Consider the following 20,770-nt stretch of genomic DNA (forward strand, 5'->3'; position numbering starts at 1 on the left):
TAGATTGTGGTGTAGTATTGTCAAATTTTAGTAAAAGTCTTTAGATTTTCCTGCAATGTTGTCTTAAAATTCTTACTCCATTTTCCATTTCATCCAATACCATGAGACAGACAAAGACATACTTGATCATAAATTTTTCACTCTTCTTATCGGTTTTAACCTCACTTTAAAATTTGAAAAATCCAATTAATATATTTGCTGTTAAAATATGATAAAACGGGTAGTCTTAGGTATATCAGGAGGCGTAGACAGTGCCGTGGCAGCTCTCTTACTAAAAACCCGAGGTATTTCCCCTGACAATTTCAAACTGCCCTATTCTAATAGGTCCCATTTCAGGTTATGATGTTCAGGGTGTTTTCATGCGAAATTGGGACATAGCCGACGAAAAGGGCCATTGTAGGTCTAATGAGGATCTCAAAGATGCTTCTTATGTATGTGATAAGCTAAATATTCCTTTGCATCAAGTTAATTTTGTTAAAGAATACTGGAATGAGGTGTTCAGGTATTTGATAGTTTCAATCAATTTGCGCGGCTGTGCCCAGAAGGATAAAATTGCAGTCACCTAATTAAGGACTATGAGAATGGAGGTACCCCAAATCCTGATATTTTGTGCAACAAAAATGTCAAATTTAAGCATTTTTTCAAATATGCACGAGATTGTTTGAAGGCAGATGCAATTGCCACTGGACACTATGCTAGGACAAGTTTTGGATCATATTTAGAGAATTATAGACCCAATGCTAGTAAGTTAGTAAATTTAGTTAAATTAACTGGAATGATGTGGTGTAATTAGATGTAAGGCTTTTACAAGCTCAGGACATAAGAAAAGACCAAACTTTCTTCTTGTCTCAACTCCAACAACAAGCTTTGCGCAGAACTATGTTTCCTTTGGGGGATTTAATGAAATGGGAAGTGAAACACATAGCTGCAGAGCATGGGCTTGAAAGAATTGCCTTAAAGCCTGAGAGCATGGGCATTTGTTTTATTGGTTCTAGGAATTTCCAGGATTTCATTAAAGAGGTCTTTTCAATTGTTCTTTCACAACAGTTTCATATGCTTATGATTGATATTTTAGTAGTATATTGAGGACAAGCCTGGCAAATTCATTGACATTGACACTGGCCAAGTAGTGGGGGAGCACCAGGGCATCCATCAGTGGACCTTGGGCCAAAGATCAAGGGTTCATGGTCTGCCTGAACCATATTTTATTTGCCAAAAAAACGTTGAAGAAAACGTCATTTATCTTGTATGTTTTTTGCCTTCACAAGTTAGGCTTTGTTACATCAATTTAAAAATTTTAGGCCCAAGGTACTAAGCACCCAGCTCTCTATTCCTCCCTCTTCTCCACCCACATTCCTCACTGGATATCATTAGAACCTCCAGAGCTCAAAAATGGCTCAATACTACACTGCTATTTCAAATTTCAACACACAAATAATGTAGTTTCCTGTGAAGTGTGCCGGTCCAAAACGGGTCTCGTAGTGAAGCTAAAACTGCCCAAAAGGGCCCTAACACCAGGGCAATATGCAGTGTTTTATAGAGGGGATGAATGTTTGGGTAGTGCTAGAATTATAAATATAGGAGCTTCAGAGTTTAGTTTGAATTACTTGAGAAGGGGGATGAGGAACACGTGCAATAGTGACAATGAGTGTAATGCAAACAGTGAATTAAGTTTAAATAAAGGTAGTTGAAGATGTTAGTAATTTTCTTAAGGTGTAAATAAATTGAAATTTATTGTTTTGGTTTTCATTCATTCATTCATTGGGGTTTTTAAGAGCAAGTTATGCGCACTTACGAACAAGTTGCTACACCGAATTGATTTTCGTTCTACGTTTCGCCTTCGTTAGCAACAAGTAGAAGTGAAACAGATGATGTTTAACCTGGTATGAGAAATATTGTTGTGACTATTACTTTTTGTTGGGATGGATACTAATGTCTGAACAGACACGTGAAATTTGACGTTTAACTTGTCAATTTTCAAACCATCGCTTGTCAGTGTCAAACAAAAACATTGAAAAACTTTCTCAAAAAACTTTATCATTAATACAGAAAAAAACCTTTTGCAAATCACTTTCTAAACAGAAAAACCTAAACAAACAACCGCCGCCCCTTTTTAAGCGTTCGCTGCAACTCCCCAACGCGGTTGCATTGATTGGTCATAACCTTACCTGACCTGTCATATAAACTGTTATTAAAATAAGCTTATTATCTTATTATAGTAAATTCAATTAGAATTTTGTGCATTTAATTCCGTTTTATACGTAAATTTTCACATCTCAGTCGTATGTGTCAGTGCGGCGCCGTTAGCAAGTGATGAGCCCACATGTCCTCATCATTGTTTTGTTTAGTTGATGGTATGTATCAGTTCGACTACTGCAGCTGAGGTGACCTTAAGATGTTCAGTTCGGGGGTTAAAGGCAGTCAGAGGTAAGCCACTAGCTGATTTATAGAGTGTTTGTAAACACACAGAGACCCTGCAGGCGTAATGGCATAATTTACCATCCACTGCCCCAAGACAAATTGCTGTTGAGTAATAAAGTGAATGACACTGTTAAGAGTAAACAAGATGTTAAGGATGTATATAGTAACTCCCGGAAGCTGCAGAAAATCTCTGGTATTGTGGGTCTTAATGCCAAACATGGGACTGGAAGTTGCATGGGGGGTGAGGTGACCAACCATGCTACATTACAGGATTTTGAAGATAAAATCACAATTCACAGTATTATAGGTAAGTCATGTCTTTTTTTTTTAAGTTTATAAGATGATTTGAGAGTTCTTCTTTTGCAGGTTTTAGTGACCCAACCACACACAAACCCCCCATAGTTATAGAACAAAAGGCTAAGTTCACAAAGGCCACCCCGCATCACGAAACTTTGCAGCGGATAGAATGTGAAATTGATGAGTTCAATTATTATCAGCAGCACTGGTTTAGTCCAAGTTTAGAGGTTAGAACATTAACATTTAAAGATTACAGATTTTCATGTAGTTTTTGTCAGAAATTGAAACTGGAAGACAGATCTCGTGAAGAGCGCATTGAAATCACAAGGCATGAGTTCTTGCGACGTCTGCAGCAAATGCGACGCAGTCACATAGGCATCCCCAACAAAATGCCTGACTGGATTGAACAGCGCAAATGCAAAGTACCATTGAATCAAGAGAAAACTGACCAACCACAGAAAAGTAGTAATGCAGTTGCAATTACATCCAGAATATGTGAAGTCAATGAGTGTGGAAAACCAGCACTTGTGTGTGCAAAATACTGTGTCATGCACATTATTTATGACAGTCGACAGGTGCTGTTTGAGTATTGTACTGCCAAATTTGCTGATAATACACAGTGTTCCGTGCCAGTGTTTGACATATCACATGAGTTACCCTTGTGTGCAGAACATGCTAGAAAGCGAGTAAGTTAAAAATGTGGTACTGGTTAATTCAAGTTAGATAAATCAAGTCTAAAATAAATTTCTCTTACTTCCTCTCTCACTTCTTGACATGTCTATGTTTTCTACAGGATCACTACCGTCTGCTCCATGAAACCAATAAACCCAAAAAAGTGCGGAAAAAGGTAAAACCGTCGGCAATGATTAGGCCGCAAAAACGCAACAAGAAGAAGAAAAAGCTGCCAACTATTCCTCAAACAAAGCCACAACCCTCACCAGACACCTGTTCAAATAACAGTTCAAATAGTGCAATAATAACTTTGGTCAGCGACAAGATGGCAGGTGAACTGGGGAACAGCGTCGAGTCCCCAGTGTTGGAGGATTTGCAAATGGTAGATCAGGTGTTGGCCCTCAACGAGAACGGTTTGGAGCAGGCCTTGGCCACACAGGCGCACTTGCTTGAAGAGAGTGACATTACGAATGTGTTAAGCACTATTCAAGTTGACGAATTCAGTGATTTTTTTGCCGGTAAGAATCAACTATAAAATTTTTGTATGACAAAAATGTATACAGAGGATGAATAGATTTGTAGTGGGTGGCTTTATGAATGTCACATTTCATTGTCGCTAATGGTTTACGTTATAAGAGCCGTTATAATGGGCGAAGCTTATCTCTGATGAATTGTACTGACCTAAACTGACTGTGTATATAGGTTGTCTCATTTTTTAATAAATTTCTTGTAGTTAACCGTAATGGCGAATACGAACCATCGCGGGAAGAAGCCGAGGAGCTGGAGAAAGCCTTGGCGGCCGTGGACAATGACGTCAAGTCCTTGGAGAAGCTGAGTCAGTCGCATGGGTTGCTCGATTCATTTTTGGGTAAGTAATTTTTATATTTTATTTTACTGAGGGTTATTCATTGGCCTTGTTGCCGCATCAGACGATCACGCGCTGCCGGATTCGTTAGTGCAAATACCGGAAATGATGTTCCATAATGGATACACGACCTGCGGGGACAATATCGTGGCTCAGAGCAGCTCCTTTCTGTTGCCGGTCGAACCCCATTCGCACTCGTAACTAAATCTGTCAGAAGTAGGGAGAATTGACTAGGATTTTCGGTTGGGGGAGAGTTAGGGGACGGTTCAGATTAAGTGTTTCTCTCTCTGTGTAAAGCAGGGATGAGGAGAAAGAGAAACAAAAGGTTGTCACCGGTTTACTGATGTTGGAAATGGGCTTAAATTGTATCGGTGTTGAAAGTAATTTGAGGTCCATATGCATCAAAAAAACTGTCCCTCGGTACTACCACACAAAAATAACCTTTATCTCAAAAACAAGATTGTAACTGGTGTAAATGTCGCATTACAATGGTAGTCAGAACCCAAGTTAAGTACAATGCTTCCGGCTGATTTAATTAGAAGCAAATTTGGACTATTACATATTTAGTTTTAAATTTAGTTAGAGGGGAAGTACGGTTATGTTTTATTAGGCAACTTACGGTATAAGAAAAATAAAGTGCAAATTTATTTATTGGATAAAAGGTAAAATTTCCGTTGCTATGTTAGGAACAAAAGACTGACTAGGTTTAATAGTAATTATTATTGATAGCGTAGCTGCGCATGTAGCGTCAGTTTAGGTTACTTAAGTGTTACTTAAGTTAAGTGAAGTACGAATTTTACAAATAACCAGTTACAGTCTTTATTGGTTTGAGTGTGCGTTAAAATTAGTGAAAGTGTTGTCGTCAACAATGTTAACCTTGCTCAGGAAGTTTCGATGTTGTAGCTGTTAATTATTGTTTTAACGCAAATACCAACGGTCTGTTTGTTGCATACTCCCCGATTAATCACTGCTTCAACATGTAACCTCATTGTTATAATTCCAGGTAACCCTCGTGTAAATACTTACTAACTACTTTTTTACTTGCACCCGTACTACGTAAGTAAATAGATCAACTTTATGTAATATTTTTTAGTTTTTAATAAAAAAAGGTATTTATTTTTGTATTTAGTAGTGTTTGTAGTGCTTTATAATTTCTCATAGGGCCGGTATGGTCCTGTGTACATATGGTGTCTGAGCCATAACTGACACTGACAGCTAGGTATTGAATTGGCGGAAATCGCCATTCGGAGATTTTCCGCCAATGAAATTGGATAAATTGTCATTGAGGGTGGAGTTTCAGTGTGAATAGACGTAGACCCGGATTATATTATTAAATGTGGGGGCCCATAGATATCTTCTATATTAGACGCCTGCAACTGCAATTATTATTAAATTGCTCACTTGCTGTTGCAAAAGTATTTTAACATTGGAAAGATTTGTATGTTTCAAGTACTGCGATTTTTGTGCGCATTTTTCAATTAAAATTTCTTATCATACAGAACCGTAACTCTCGCACTCATCTTCCCATCTCTGCATTACAATAACACCAAAATGTTCGTCTAGGCAATACATACCTCTCGTTTTCGCGGCTTTTTCTAGCAATTTCTGTACATATACATGTACATGTTTAAGCGTCATTATTTCGTATTTTTACTGTACTAGCGGGGGAGAATATCGAACAAAAATTACTTGTAGCGAGTGTGATGTTATAATAATTATTATTATGTAAAAACTTCTAGGGTAACAAATTGTTAAAATAATCGTTTGATATGAAGATTGATGACGTCGTTAGTTTCCTATTTAATTGTACTGTACGTAATGTAAAATGTCTTTTTGTAAATATTTCTGAAAATAAAACCGTTAACAAAAAGCACATAAATGGTCATTAAATCGAGTTTAGCATTACGCAATTTTTCACACGTCATCATTAATCGATGATTTTTATTAATAAAACTTGTTAGTAATATGCAGATAATTACTAAAAAAAAGAAAATAATAAAATACGCAACCAACATCAAAACTACTCTAGTGACGTTGGTTGAATAATGTATCAGTGCAACTAGAACAAGTTCACGTTTGCTTGGGTACTCCTGTCATGCTAGAAGTCAATAAAAAGTGTGGTTATATAAGCTGTAAAAGTTTTGTAAACATTTTCCCAACATCAAATGGCTCAAAACGTAGCCAAAGACAAGTTCCGAAGCGTCTTCAAAACCATCGACAAAGATGTGCTGCGCTGGTTCCCTGGTCATATGGGCAAAGGTCTTAAGCAAATGCAGCAGAAATTGCGCTCCGTTGATTGCATCGTCGAAGTCCACGACGCTCGCATTCCCCTCTCAGGTAGAAACAATGATTTCAAGCATACGATCAGCGGCATCAAGCCCCACGTCCTTGTGCTGAACAAGGTGGACCTCATTGACAAAAAATTTAAACCTTATATTATAGAACGACTAAAAGGGGATTATGAGCATATATTATTTACAAATTGTAAAAACCAACATTGTGAGGGGGTCAAAAAATTATTTCCATTAGCACAAGAGCTTATTAAACACTCAAATAGATTCAATCGGCAAGAAACTGAGGATTACAACTTAATGATCATTGGAGTACCGAATGTAGGCAAATCTTCCCTTATTAATGCCCTGAGGGCAAGATATTTACACAAAGGCAAAGCCTCGGCAGTTGGGGCCAATCCTGGCATTACTAGAAGTGTTTTGCAGCGCATCAAAATGTGTGACAATCCTTTATTTTACATGCTTGACACCCCAGGCATTTTAACCCCAAATATAGTGGACATAGAAATGGGGCTTAAACTTGCAGTGTGTGCAACCATTCAAGACCATTTAGTGGGTGAAACTGTGATAGCTGATTACTTATTGTTTTGGCTGAACAAACACAATCACTTTGAGTATGTGGATTATTTTAAAATGAGTCGACCCTGTGATAATGTGCTAGAGTTGCTGGCACATGTATGTAAAGTTTATAATAAATTTTTTAAAGTGCGAACGCCATTAAATGATTATGTGCTTCGCCCCAATTTGGATGCTGCAGCTCATATTTTTTTAAAAGCTTTCCGGGATGTATCACTAGGGAAATTTATGTTAGATGAGGAATTGGTTTAGTTTTTTTTGTAAAACTTGTTTATTAATAAATTATTATTGCTATGTTTAAGGGTATTGTCGAAGATATGTAATTGAGCACTGGATTGGTTTGGGCTGGAATGTGGTCTATGGTTGCTTAAAGTTTTGCAAGTGGTAAATTTCTAATGCTTCCCACTGCTTTTTGTGCATTAAAATGTGTGGCCGTTTTTCTTTCATATGGTTTACTGCCTGTTCTGGGCTCCAATTATACCTCTATGAATATGAACTCGTTTAAAAAATTGAATTCAATTATTGCTATATAAAACTTACCTGCATCAAGTAACACCCTACAAGGGTGGCACTTCGGGTGCGACCAGCTTTGCAGTGTACATATACTGATGAGGCAGATTGGCCAGAGGTGACTTTATTTGGGTCTACAAATTGATTAATGAACGTAACTCCTTCTACTAGTTTGCTTTGGCAGGGAGTAGCGAAAATGTCTGTGGTGGCTAATTGGAGAAAAGCAACTCCCAATTTTTTCCAGCACTAAAAAAATGGTTGTTATTCGTTATTGCTTATCATATCACGTTGACATACCTTAGAATCATTAGCTAAGAAGAGTTCATAGTCCTCATTCATTGAGACTACAGCCTTGATATTCTCCTTTTCTATTAGCTTAAAGAATTTCCAGAGCTCAAGGTTATGTTTACCTTTTAATTAGGATAAAATACCTACTTCTGTAGCTATACTGGGAAAGGGTAAGGCCCCCAAAATAACCGTGTCATCGATCCGATTGTACCATTTCCTGTGGGTCAACTTCTCCATAAGCACATTATAAGCTAAGGTGGGATAAAAAGTCACCCTCGCGAACATTTTCCAATAATAATTTAACAAAAAACCCCAGGACCGTTTGGTTCATTCATACATACTAGTCGTATCGATTTCTTCGCGGAAATTAAAAATATTTCGGACATGTCAAAAGTGACGCGCCAGTTACAATTTCTGCTTCTTTAGGTGACCTCATTTCATCCAAATAAGCGAATGAAGAGGAGAAAGTTTGAAATTTTGATTGCATCACGAGAAATGACATGAGCAAGGATATTTTGTAGCCCAATTTGGTTTATTTAGAGGAATTAGGGGGTGTTGTTGAAGGCTTTATTGCATCGGATTTTAGTGCGTTTTTAGATTTTCGGCTTTCATAAATAAAATTTGATGGTTTTGAGAGAAATTTTCCTACAGCAACTAATCCGGATATGTGGAATTCGAAATTAATGAGAGAACGCCGCTATAAACGTGTCTTTTTGATTAAAGAAGTTGCATATGAGCTTACATAATCACAACAAACATAACATAACCTATTTTTCTTTGACATAAACCTACAATAATTCCGCAAACCCAATAAGTGGTCTATTACGTGATCTGAGCAATCGGGCTAGCGTTTTATCTCACTCTTACACCTGTAGTTGGGTATAGAGGACAGTGAAAGAAAAGCTTACCAGATGAACTCAAAATTCTGACCTATCACCGATTCTTTAAATCAACCGACATACCTGCATGATTTCAAAGATAGCTAGATAATTAATACTTGTATTAATTGACACCAATTTCAAAATTTCTAATAAGAATACAGAGATTATACGACTTTTTTAATTAATACAGTAAGGCTCAGTTGTATGCCTTAATCTTAAACTCCAAATGCAGCTAAACTGGATTTGTTGGTCTAGTTTAATACTGAACTGTACAATTGGACCAAAAGTTACCAATTCTGTAGTAGCTTCTGCGAATCAAATTGCACCTTCATCCTTAATTAACAACATAGTGTCGTGCGTTTTAACAACCACGAAGAAAACAACTACAAAACTTCAGTCTCAAGGCGCCAAATCTCCTTTATTAACCAACTAAAGTATACGCAAATAACTTGGAAAAAGTAAAATTAATATTTCTCTTAAGGGCTAAAATTCAGTCCCTCTTGATGTTATAGCAACAATTGCAATTGTTTGGCACAGGAGCTTCTCTTGCTCTCCGCTTCACTGCAGCCTAAAGTGTACAATTGTAAAGTTCTCAAAAACTCCTGATTCTCATTGATTTTAGCTACAATTTCCACTCTGTTGGCATTGGCCTGAGCTATCAAAGTGCCAACAGCCAAATAGCCCCTGAAGTGCGCTTCAAGTTCAGTGAGTTTGGTAATTACGTCAGGCAATACTTGAGCCAGAACTGAGAACCATAGATCGTCGCTTTTTTTCCCACAAAGAATGGTTAAGTTGAGTAGCAACGTTGCCAGCGCTATTTGCCCGTTTTTGTTGAGCCGACTTAGCGAGGTCAAATCTTCGACTATATCAAATCTATAATAGAGAGATAAATTCACCTTTTACTTTTTAGAAAATACATTCATTTCAGACCTATTATCAAACACTAAACTCTCCCCAGCCTCATGTAGACAAAAATTGCAGACAGCTCTCAAAGCCACTATAACATTATTGGGGATATTGCTTGAGGCCTTAATATGCCTCATTATTTTCCCGAAGATGGCGCCCTCATGTGAAGCTACAAGCACCTCATTATTGGTTGGGTCCCTAATAGCCATGCGCACTACATCTAAAGCCGGAAAAACAACATCTTCTGGCCAATCCAATAATCTAAAGAGTAGCTCATAGGTGGCTGGGTCACTTGAGGGGCCCTGGCAAACGCTCCCTAGAGCCTCCAGCTCATTTTCGGGCAACTTAAAGTCCTCTGATAGTTTTGAGTTGAATTCTTTAATTTTTTTAATGATAACCTCTGGGTCTCCAGTGTCAAACGTTCTGTAAGTTTTTACTGGGAACAGTGTGTTTTGTGGGGTTGTGGAATAGCTGGAGTCTCCAGTGAATGGATCAGTGTTGCCCCCCAAAACTGAAGTTGAGCTAAGAGTTTTAAAAGGATAAAAACAGTGCTTTCAAGAGAGATAATTATTTACCTTGCAGAACTTTTAGGGGCGCCATTGGTGGAGTAACTTGCCCCCCCAGTTAAAGGATCAACATTAACACCCATAGAGGTGTTAGTGTCTTGGTATGAAGGGGTGTAACGACTGCCTCCAGTGAAAGGGTCTTGATAAGCATTATTAGTTGGAGGGACATACTGCTCTTTACTGTTTTTGAGGATAAAATCCACTATCTGCAAGTTAAAAAATAAATTAAATCATTAGATTAGATATATTCTTTTCAGTTCCTAAAATACCTGCTCTAAATACTCGGCAGGAAGGAAATTCTTGGTAATAAAAGCATGTGCAGTTTGATAAACATCCTCTCCTTTATTGTAGGGCAACTTTAAAGGAGGTTTGCCATCCTCCACATCCACACTGAAGACAAAATCATAGGCCTTGCCTTCAAAGACAGTTTTGCCAGAGTCCTCTTTGTCAGTGCCCCCCATTACATCTCCCACTTTTTCCCAATGACTGTTATCTCCATCAGAAATCCAAGTATATGCCACAACCTGACATCCAAGCTTTATCTCATAGAATGGAAAATAGTCAAACTCACCTTGCCACTCTCCCTAATCATCTTCATTTGTCCTGATTTTTTACCTGGATCATACAAAGCCTCAGTCCCTGGAAGATCTGAAACTTTCACTCCTCCAATCTCCTGCAAACTCTGCCTCTCTAAAGCAGCAACATCCTCAGTGAATTTGGTTAATGCCCCTTCATCGGCAAACCTTGACTTATCCCTAGTAAACACCCTTATCACCCCATCACTGCTGCCAGTAACTACATCACCATTTGGCAAACAGTCTACTGACCACACAGATTGGGCTGGTAATGTTATACTCTGTAAATTCTCCCCATTTTCCCAATATTTCACTGTGCGGTCTTCATCAGATGTGACAAAAGCATCTGGGACTGCTGCCCTGCATTTGGCAATACTGTAGATGTAACTTGAATGTCCATAGTAAGTGTTAATGTTTTCTCCAGTGTAAGACCAGACTTTTATTGCTGCATCATTTGCTACACTCACAAATGTGCCCAATTCAGGGAAGTCCGTCACTGAGCGAACACAGTCAGTGTGTCCAGATAGAGAGAGCAATTTTTGCCCTGTTGAGTTCCACACACCTAACGTCTTATCAGCACTAGCTGTGACAATTTGGCCATTTCTTAACTGAATTATGCTCCAAATTGCTGCAGTATGTCCAATGAATGAAACAACACATTTAGGAGTGCTAGCTATCTTAAAGCACTTTCCCGTAGTGTCCCAAGATCCAGAGAGAAACATATTAGACTCAGTAGTTCTTCCCAAACAACTCACCGTGTTTGTATGCTCTTTTATAGTAAATGTAGCAAAGGGTTCTGAAGGTTTATAAACCAAAATTATATTATCATTGCCCCCAGTTACAACAAGACCATTAGGGAATTCTTCAGTGGGGTCTAGATATAAGACGCAAGCCACAAAGTTCTTCTGGTCTCTGTAAGTCATCACCTCTTCAAAGCTGCCTCTAAGAGGCTCATATCTCCAAAATTTAGCAGTCTTATCGCGGGAACCGCTTATAAGATCGCCATTTGGGGTGACTACAACTGAACGCACGTCTAATGAATGCCCGTATAGTGTTTTACTCAGTTTAAACTCTTTATTGCTCGACATTGTTGGTGGTTTTGAATAAGAGAAACTATCAAATATTTATTTTTTATGTTCTGATAATCCGAATTTTTACTTTAGTTAGGTTATGTGATAACAAAGGATTTTGACAGGTATCAAAGAAGTGCTGACGCACGTAAGCAACTTTATATTAGAAAGACCTGTGTTCGTTTCATTGACATTACCAAGAGTGGGTCTGTAGGTACCTTTTCCTAATGAAACAAAAAATTAAACAATAAAACTAAGGAAAAAAGAAATACTTTATTAATAGCAGGTCTTATAATACAAAAATTTCTCACATCAACGACAAAAATGACTGTACAATAATTAACAGATTATTGTTCTCCTTGTTAATTTTTGGCTCCATTATCAGCTGCAGTTCCAGTGATGCACCAAAACTTCCTAACTGTCGCGCCAATTCCAATTTGATGCTGGTTGAAATAAATTAAGGCAGCTAGAGTGGAAGCTGACACTAAGTACAGCAGGCCAAGTGTAAGTTTTGGGATGACAGGGCCAAAAACAATGGGACGCACATAATCCACTACACAAGCCTCTACACCCCTATAAGAGCCTTTAAATTATCATCTTAAACTGGAGTGAAAACACTTACCAATGGAAATGCATAACAACAGCCACCGAAAATATATTATCGAGTATTTTATTTGGGTAGATAAACATGGTAGGAACAACACCCAAAAGTAGGATTGAGACAAGCTTTTCAATGGACCACAGTTTACTGTGATCGGCAGACATGTTTCTCCTCTGCTCCACTATTTTAAAGAACTGTGTTTTGCATTTGGTGGCCAAAGATACCGAGTTGGGCTTTGCGGTAAGATGGGTAAAAGTCCTGGTTTTTGGTACTTGAAGTGATAACCTGTTGAAGGTGCAAGGAAGCCCTAAAAGTCAATATTTTCAGCCGATTATGTAATTTATTTGAAAGTTGTTTATTGGGATTTTTTTTACCTCTTAGTTTAGGGCTGTTCCGGAGCATCAGCGATAAAGCCATTGTTGTTCTTTCAAGACGTTCCTTGGATTTTAAATGCTGTTTTAATAATTAAAATCGAAGAATATTCTTTATTTCGATTTTTGTAAATTTTACTGCATTTTAAAATGACAGACCCAAATTTAACATTAGTATGACAGATTTTTTCGAATTTGGATGTCATATAACTTACTGTAATTGCAATACGTCATCAACAAACCAAGATTGCCATTATAACTAAACTGAACTTATGTTAATTAAATCACTTCGATTTTAATGTTGTCAAATTCAAATATAAATATCCTAAAAAAAAACAATAAGTTATGTATACATAAGTTTCACTCTTATTAGTTTGAAAAGTAAAATCAAATAAGTATGTTAGAAAACGAAGTGGCTTTTCGTGACGTCACAAAAATTAGATATTTCATATAGAGCGTTTGTCAACGGTTCTTAGTGCGAGTGGCTTATGACAAAGGAATTTATACTACTGCAAAATTAATTAAACAACAACGTTATACATTTAGTTACATGTAAACTTTAGATTTTGTTAGACAAATGAATAGAAGACATTTGGAACTCTTTATTTATGAATGAATGCACCTTACTCATCAACACTTAGAGTAGGTAACTAGTTCCTTGCATTTAATCTGTCAATGGATTTGACATTTTCAACTACATCCGTTTATTTTCCTCCATTTATCGTATCGGCCATTTTGTTAGTCAATAAAAAACGTGTCTGAAAATCCACATCTTATATTAATTTCCTTGGCTTTCCCACAAAATCTGCATCAGTAACGCTTTGAATAAACTCACCTGCAATGAGCACTCGCGTTTTCGTAGGTGGTCTTACCTACAAAGTCCGCGAACGCGATCTTGAAAAATTTTTCTCCCGTTACGGTCGTATCAGGGAGGTGTCCATGAAAAATGGTTATGCATTCGTCGAATTCGACGACTACAGAGACGCCGAGGACGCAGTCTACGAAATGCATGGTAAGGAACTTATGGGAGAAAGAGTTACAGTTGAAAGGGCACGGGGCACGCCCCGCGGCAGCGACAGATTCCGGGACTCAGGCGGCAGTAGCAGCAGTGGTAGAGGTTACAGAGGAGCACCACCACCGAGGAGGAGCCGCGGCGGAGACAGAGATCGCGACAACCGTGGTCGTGAAAGATATGGCCCCCCCACTCGCACCAAGTACCAAGTGATCATTGAGAACTTATCAAGTCGGTGCTCCTGGCAGGATTTGAAGGACCATATGAGAAAAGCAGGAGAGGTTACATATGCCGATGCCCACAAGCAAAACCAGAACGAAGGGGTAGTGGAATTTGCAAATTTTGAAGACATGAAAAATGCAATTGAGAAGCTCGATAACACTGAAATAAATGGACGCAGAATTAGAGTAAAGGAATCTGAGAAGGGAAGGAATGAGAGTAGGTCCCGTTCCCGCTCTAGGTCTCCAATTGGCTCCCCACAACCTGAAAATGACTTCAGATCGAGGTCACGTGATTAAGTGAATGGTGAAAGTGACAGGTCCAGTTTAAAGTGGGGTTTTGATGCCTTTATGGATTGTTCTTGCTTTGTTTTGGTTTTTGCTGGAATTTCAGGGACATATTCTTTACTTCATGTAAACATTGTGTGTTTGTCTCCAGGAGATAGGCTTGTAGCTTCCATTCTCAGATGTGTAAATTTTCCCCTGGTTCAGAACTTAGTTTATTGGTCTTTATAGGCCCAATTTCTTTAAAGGTGCCAAAGCTTAATTTGTTCCAGGACCTTTTAGAATACCTATATTAATTTTTTATACCACTTGTAACCATATCCTCTTAGATTAGTTATAGTAATAGTAATAAAACCTAATCAAAATTCTAATTCTAAAGCTATTTCCTATTTACACAGGTTTTCAACCCAATTGCCAATCCTTGTATTGAGTTGAGACATTCCTAACCAAAAAATTATCTACTAAGAATGGCTCCAAGCTGAATCTACAACTGCAAGGAGGCCAATTGTGGTGGTGGTTGTTGACAAAGCAACTGGAAATTCCTGGGGACAGGTGATCCATCCAGGGGGCCAAATGAGGGGTTCCAGGGGGTGTAAAATAGGTGCAGTTCCAATGTTAAATAAGAGGGCTTAATTGGTGTTTCCATTTTTGAGTTTTAATGGTAAATATTTTTACTTCCTTGAATCAGCATTTTTTCGAAACTTCAAGATTTAATTGTTCCGTTCTGGCAGCAGAGAAATAAAAGTAAAATGTTGTTATAGGTGACCCATAATTCGAGTCCCAAATTCAATTAACCCTGCACATGAAGCGGATTTGCCACAGGCTCGAGCCCACTTTTTCCAATTCCAATCCAAATATTAAATGTTTAACCCATAGCCACCACTATTTATTTTTCTTCGAGGCCATCCAAGGGCTCCAATATCCGCAAAAAAAATGCCAAATGTAATATCCATTAGTGTCTAGCAGTGCCTATCAGGATTCCAGTGAAGGGGGCTATTATGTTGGCCAATCAATTTTCCAAATTTGTTTGTCATCTTAGTGACAAGAACAAATAAGGAAATTTTATTGGTGGATGACAATAGAAAAAAAAACGTTTTTTGAAGCCTAGTGACTGAGTTTTTTTGGATGCCCTAGAAGCAGGGAAGGAGCCAATAAGGAGAATGGATCGTGAGGGCTTATGATGGGGGTCTTGGACTTCCATCATATGAGGAGAAAAAGTAAAACAGCAGCATAAATAGATCAATAAATATACAATTTTAAAGTAGAGATGTGCGTTTTATTTTTTATAAATACATAATTATAATGAGAATTACGCGGTATAAGTTTTAGAATTTGTAGATTAATTAAAGAACTGAGTGAGTTGTCAAATTACGTTTGTATGCGTATTAAGTGCATAAAAAGGTTAATTTGAGAACGTTTACTTTTAAGACAATTGTCGCAATCTTGTATGTTAGATTGTAAGTTAAACTCTGTGAGTTCCTAAAAATATTTCTGCCAATATGGCTGTTGAGTTGTATAATGATAAATATTCATAGAAGTAATTTGAATTTTTAATTTGTTGGATGTACATCTACAATTTGTTACACTAATTGTTATTATTGTTGCGCTCTGTTTTAGCTTATTAATTTTTTAAATACATATCTAGTAAATAGTATTAATATGAGAATACTCTATTGTCATCCATCGGCCATATTGAGAAAATATTATTTCACTTTCAGAAACGCCATCTCGGATTAACATTGACAATTATTTTGAAGTTGGCGCGACGAGTTTAAAATACCGCATTTTTTGATGAACCGTACTAAAAAAATCAAAATACCAATTTCTAATCACAATCAGCCCAATTTCCAGGTAAAGCACACTTTAGAATATTTCTCATCGACCGCCCAATAAAATTCCGCAAATAACTAGTTAAAGCATTCTCGCGTTCATGCGCAACAGTCCTTTAGATTTGTTTTGTTGTAATTGAACTTTCTCCAGATTTTCTCGCAAAAATTAATCCAAGGACCATGAGTCTCGCATACTTTAACGATATTACCGTGTATTTTCACATGAGAAACCATTATCGAGCCTTAAAAAACGTGAAAAGTATAGTAGACACTTCCATTCCAGGTAGTTTCAAATCCCCAATGGCGGTAAACGGCTTGGGTAAACGTTTGAAGGGAGTTACAAATGAACACCTCAGGTAAGGGCCATGGCAGGTTTCATCAGCAATTATATAAAAACAAAAATAGGCGGATCTATAATACGAGCCCCCGAAACCAGACTCCGAAACCTCAAGGTTTGATCAAGAAGCACAACTGTTTAAACACGGAACCTAAAAGCAAGACTTCTTTGATTGGTGCTGATTCGTCACCAAGGCCGAATAAAAAAAAGCCGCAAAATACAGATCCTTCTATGCGTCTTGCGAGATCCTATTTAACAGGGCGCAGCCTCAGGTCAGAAAAAATTTCTAAATTTAGGCAGAAAAAGAAGCGCAGTTTGGTGGCTAGTACCAGCAGCAGTAATACTGCTTCTGAGACTCAAAGCCTGCAAATGGATTTGGAACCTCGAGAACAGAGACGGTCTGACTCCCCCGTTGAGAGCAGCAAAAGCTTGAGCTTGCAAAGCCCCAGGCAGGATTCAACACGATTTACTTCAGGTGTAAGGTAAATAGGTTTTTATAGGATCTCTCAATAATTAAAAGCATCATTAATGGTCATTTTATAGTTCAGCTCCCAGAGATCATGAATATTTGCTCTTTCTGCTGCGTATCACCGAGGACATAATCTTTTACTCAAATAGCGACGTTAAGGATATATTTAAAACCCACATGGACATGAATAAAGACCGACTCGATACGGTAGGATCGTTCTCATTAAAAGGGTCTTAATGTCTCAATTAGATTTCTCTCGTCAGCAAAAAATGCATCTTCATATTGCCAACCTCTGCAAAGAGCTTAACATCAATTGTAAGGAATTCCAAAACCCCTTTGACGACAATATTGTGCCTCCGGACAGCTTACAGCCTCAACACGTCTTCAATCAGGCCTTTAAAAGCTGTCAAGATTGCTCTTTTATCCGGTCTTCATCTTTGTATTATAACAACTTTGAGGAGAATGATTGGAGAATAACTGAGAAAATAGGAGAAACGGTCAATACTGGGGATTTTAGTAATAGTTTGTTGAAACTACTTGAGAAGTTTAGTTTGGGTGGGTATATAGGGAGTTTTTAATATTTAAGGGTCTGTTGGTGGCTATAAAAAAGAATATTTTTAATAAAGGGAGAGTGACTGAGCCCGTAGCCTTTTCAAGTACTATGGGCTCTGTGCTGAATGGGGTTACATCAGAAGAGGAACCTAAGGATTTTGACAGTTTTGTCAGGGAGTTAGATACTGGAAATAAGACTACCGAGTTTGAAGATAGTAAGTTGATACTTAAGTCAAAATTTCCCATTAAAAATATATATAACACATATCTAGTTAAATCATCGGTAAGGAGTGAAAATGATCTAATCGACTTGGTAGAGCTTCCTCATCAAGAACAAATCCCTGCTGACCCTCCTAAGATCCCTACAATTACTCTTCCAGTAATAACTTCAATTCCACAATTAGACTTAAAAACCCCTATAAAGAGTACTCCAATTGAAAACCGTGTTGTTACCTCAACTGAAAACCTCAATGAAGAAAAACTCACCACAAATACAAGTTTTGCAACTTCCGAATATAAATCTGAAGAAACCTCCAGGGAAGCAAACTCATCTAATAAAATAAACAATAGGAAAAATGAGAATACGTTAATGCACTCTATTCACGATTCAGCTGAGCCCCAAAGCATCAGCAATAAATTTGAACCAAATTCCTCAACTACTACAAACATTAACGATGAAGATTTGAAACTGATTCTGTCTGGCCCAATCAAAGAAGAAGACTATGTCATGCTCAAAGGTCCTATCTACGTGTACAAACCTCTACTCACCTCAGAGCCAAGACTGATCCTTATAGGAGATTCTGAAGTAAAAAAATCCAGAAGAGACTCTATGGATAGCCACCGCACATTCATAGTACCTAAAGAGCCCAGCTTGCACTCTCTGGATCTAGACAATTCAATGGATAACAACGATACGTTTTTAGAACTCGCCAGGGCTGCTTATTGTCAGTTCGCGGATATGAAACTACTGCACTCGGATTATGATTTAACGCCCGAGAAAGACGAGTCGGGTTCCAAATACCACCATTTGATAGTCGACGCCAGCAGCAGCGTTTCAGGGGCTAATATGACTGAAACATTGCTGCTTAATGACGACTACTTAGTAGTGAAGGGATTTGAAGAAAAGAAAGAGGAAACTAACACGATTGAAGAGGACTATGTGAAATGGCAGCCAAAACTGTATGAGAATTCTTATGTGATGCATCGAAAGTTGGTTTCTAGTGCTAGCATGCCTAAATTGAAGTTTTTTGGCGAGAGAAGGGAAAGTTTTGTCAAACATTCCAGTGAGCAGCTGCTAATGGACGTTGAAGCAATTTCTCAACATTCTTCCTTAAGGTATAGTGAAGATCTTGCCATACAAATAATTTCCAGATTATTCTTATAGGTCCGAAGGTGAAGCATTGCCAGTTGCGATAATAGGAGAGATGAAATAATGGGGAAGTTATATGATGGTTACGTCTGGTTGTATTTAGTTTACCCGCAAGTTTCAGAGTTTTAACGATCGATAATAAACGTGATAATCTTATTTACAATAAACAGAAGGTAGTAATAACTGGATTCCTTATACAGGTATCACCACTTCAAGTCTAAATAAAAAAATAGGAATTGTACAAGTTGGAGAAAGATAGCACAAGGTTAAATATGTCTCCCGCAAAGATAAACGAAGTGGGCGAAGTCAGTCTGGCCGGCGTCTCTACTTCTACAGGGTGAGTTTTTTAAGTGTGTCACGTAAATATCTCTGAAGTTATGAGTTTTAGAAAAAAAAGTTTCAAATAAAAAAGGGATTATATGAAAGGGGAAAACTTTTGGCATCATCACTGTTTCGATTTAAGGTCATCTTCAGGCTCTAATCAAGGCCAACTTTGTTTTTTCAAATGGAAAACCCACATTTTTTTGACAGATTCTGATTTGTTGTTCAAAACAAACATGTTTTTACTTGAAACATTTTTTTATTCATTTGATAGTTTTGCCACAAATTGACATTTTTAAAGAATTTTGTTCTAACGAAAATGCTTGTATTTTGAACGACTGTTGGATATTCCAATATGTTTCTGGTCGAATAAAGAAAGAATAAAAAAAACGTAATAAATAGATGTTTTATCAATTTTTAAACAAGTAGGACTCACAGTCCTACTCGCTTACAGTTTCAATTCAGTTTTAGAATAATAAATATTGTAAAATGGCAGTGCGATTTTCAAAAGACGAAAAAATTGAAATTATTTTTGCTTATGGCGAATCAGGTAGAATTCTACTGCAACGGTGCAGCATTATGCCGAGTGTTTCCCACAAAACGTACTTCCGTCACGGACTTTTGTCAATAAAATTGTGAGTTTATTTCGAGCAACAGGAAGTGTCGAAACACAAAAAAGAGCACGTTCAAAGACTGTCGTTGGAAATGAAGACAATCAAATTGATATTTTAGCTGCCATTGCACTTGATCCTCATGTAAGTACTTGCCAGCTGGCTGAAGAGTCTGGTATTTCACAAAGTAGTGTTTGTAAAATTTTAAAAAATCATAAGTTTCATCCTTACCACTTCTCTCTTCATCAAGAACTACATGGTGACGATTTTCAAAACCGAGTTACCTTTTGTACTTGGGCTCAAAGAAAAATCAGACAAAATGATGATTTTTTCTGGAATGTGTTGTTTTTGGACGAGTCTGGATTCACAAACCATGGGCAAGTTAACAGACACAACATGCATTACTGGGCTGTTGAAAATCCCTATTGGTTGCAAGAGGTGGAAAACCAGCATTTATGGACTGTAAATGTTTGGTGTGGCATTGTAGGAAAACATTTAATAGGCCCTTTTTTTATCGATGGAAATCTTAATGCTGCAAAGTATCTCGATTTTTTAACACATGACTTGCCAATACTTTTGGAAGAAGTAAATCTAAATCGACGAATGACCATGTGGTATCAACATGATGGGTGCCCAGCTCATTATGCAACAGTTGTTCAGGAAAAATTGGATGAAATGTTTCCCCAAAAGTGGATTGGTCGTGGTGGTTATGTTAACTGGCCAGCACGTTCACCAGACTTAACATCTCCAGATTTCTTTCTTTGGGGGTACTTAAAAGAAATTGTCTACGCTGAAGTGCCAACAACTGCTGAAAACATGAAAGAAAGAATAAGAGTAGCTTGCCGTAACATTCGACCAGAAACATATTGGAATATCC

The 20,770-nt window shown here is 37.7% G+C and overlaps 8 protein-coding genes across 8 annotated transcripts; 5 read left to right on the top strand and 3 right to left on the bottom strand.

Annotated features, from left to right (window-relative positions):
* The first annotated feature begins 119 nt into the window (after positions 1-119).
* LOC136408143 (mitochondrial tRNA-specific 2-thiouridylase 1) lies at positions 120-1,739 on the top strand. The gene is made up of 6 exons (XM_066388981.1): positions 120-284; positions 337-502; positions 559-743; positions 794-1,020; positions 1,079-1,246; positions 1,302-1,739. Exons 1-6 carry the CDS (start codon positions 209-211, stop codon positions 1,689-1,691), a joined length of 1,212 nt encoding a protein of 403 aa, XP_066245078.1. The 5' UTR covers positions 120-208; the 3' UTR covers positions 1,692-1,739.
* A 236-nt stretch (positions 1,740-1,975) lies between these two features.
* Positions 1,976-6,134, top strand: LOC136408154 (INO80 complex subunit D-like). The gene is made up of 7 exons (XM_066388996.1): positions 1,976-2,427; positions 2,481-2,728; positions 2,788-2,945; positions 2,997-3,404; positions 3,512-3,908; positions 4,124-4,258; positions 4,320-6,134. The coding sequence occupies exons 1-7, from the start codon at positions 2,396-2,398 to the stop codon at positions 4,454-4,456; spliced, it is 1,515 nt and encodes a 504-aa protein (XP_066245093.1). The 5' UTR covers positions 1,976-2,395; the 3' UTR covers positions 4,457-6,134.
* Positions 6,135-6,372: 238 nt separating this feature from the next.
* On the top strand, positions 6,373-7,600 carry LOC136408290 (mitochondrial GTPase 1). Its single transcript, XM_066389186.1, has one exon. It carries the CDS (start codon positions 6,421-6,423, stop codon positions 7,372-7,374), a length of 954 nt encoding a protein of 317 aa, XP_066245283.1. The 5' UTR covers positions 6,373-6,420; the 3' UTR covers positions 7,375-7,600.
* On the bottom strand, positions 7,474-8,524 carry PTPMT1 (protein tyrosine phosphatase, mitochondrial 1). The gene is made up of 4 exons (XM_066389187.1): positions 8,068-8,524; positions 7,930-8,007; positions 7,663-7,878; positions 7,474-7,605 (listed from the first exon to the last, which is right to left on the bottom strand). The coding sequence occupies exons 1-4, from the start codon at positions 8,203-8,205 to the stop codon at positions 7,480-7,482; spliced, it is 558 nt and encodes a 185-aa protein (XP_066245284.1). The 5' UTR covers positions 8,206-8,524; the 3' UTR covers positions 7,474-7,479.
* Positions 8,525-9,193: 669 nt separating this feature from the next.
* Positions 9,194-11,985, bottom strand: Plap (phospholipase A2 activator protein). Its single transcript, XM_066389056.1, has 5 exons — positions 10,845-11,985; positions 10,543-10,797; positions 10,283-10,479; positions 9,732-10,229; positions 9,194-9,674 (listed from the first exon to the last, which is right to left on the bottom strand). The coding sequence occupies exons 1-5, from the start codon at positions 11,934-11,936 to the stop codon at positions 9,308-9,310; spliced, it is 2,409 nt and encodes an 802-aa protein (XP_066245153.1). The 5' UTR covers positions 11,937-11,985; the 3' UTR covers positions 9,194-9,307.
* A 187-nt stretch (positions 11,986-12,172) lies between these two features.
* On the bottom strand, positions 12,173-13,051 carry SdhD (succinate dehydrogenase, subunit D). The gene is made up of 3 exons (XM_066389360.1): positions 12,894-13,051; positions 12,541-12,826; positions 12,173-12,491 (listed from the first exon to the last, which is right to left on the bottom strand). The coding sequence occupies exons 1-3, from the start codon at positions 12,934-12,936 to the stop codon at positions 12,281-12,283; spliced, it is 540 nt and encodes a 179-aa protein (XP_066245457.1). The 5' UTR covers positions 12,937-13,051; the 3' UTR covers positions 12,173-12,280.
* Positions 13,052-13,628: 577 nt separating this feature from the next.
* LOC136408195 (serine-arginine protein 55-like) lies at positions 13,629-15,278 on the top strand. Its single transcript, XM_066389057.1, has 2 exons — positions 13,629-15,066; positions 15,167-15,278. Exon 1 carries the CDS (start codon positions 13,731-13,733, stop codon positions 14,418-14,420), a length of 690 nt encoding a protein of 229 aa, XP_066245154.1. The 5' UTR covers positions 13,629-13,730; the 3' UTR covers positions 14,421-15,066; positions 15,167-15,278.
* Positions 15,279-16,402: 1,124 nt separating this feature from the next.
* LOC136408755 (uncharacterized) lies at positions 16,403-19,107 on the top strand. Its single transcript, XM_066389899.1, has 7 exons — positions 16,403-16,590; positions 16,640-17,046; positions 17,120-17,247; positions 17,304-17,595; positions 17,667-17,807; positions 17,865-18,927; positions 18,977-19,107. The coding sequence occupies exons 1-7, from the start codon at positions 16,415-16,417 to the stop codon at positions 19,023-19,025; spliced, it is 2,256 nt and encodes a 751-aa protein (XP_066245996.1). The 5' UTR covers positions 16,403-16,414; the 3' UTR covers positions 19,026-19,107.
* The last annotated feature ends 1,663 nt before the right edge of the window (positions 19,108-20,770 follow it).

Source organism: Euwallacea similis, chromosome 4, assembly GCF_039881205.1.
Source record: "Euwallacea similis isolate ESF13 chromosome 4, ESF131.1, whole genome shotgun sequence".
Classification (NCBI taxonomy): Eukaryota; Metazoa; Arthropoda; class Insecta; order Coleoptera; family Curculionidae; genus Euwallacea; species Euwallacea similis.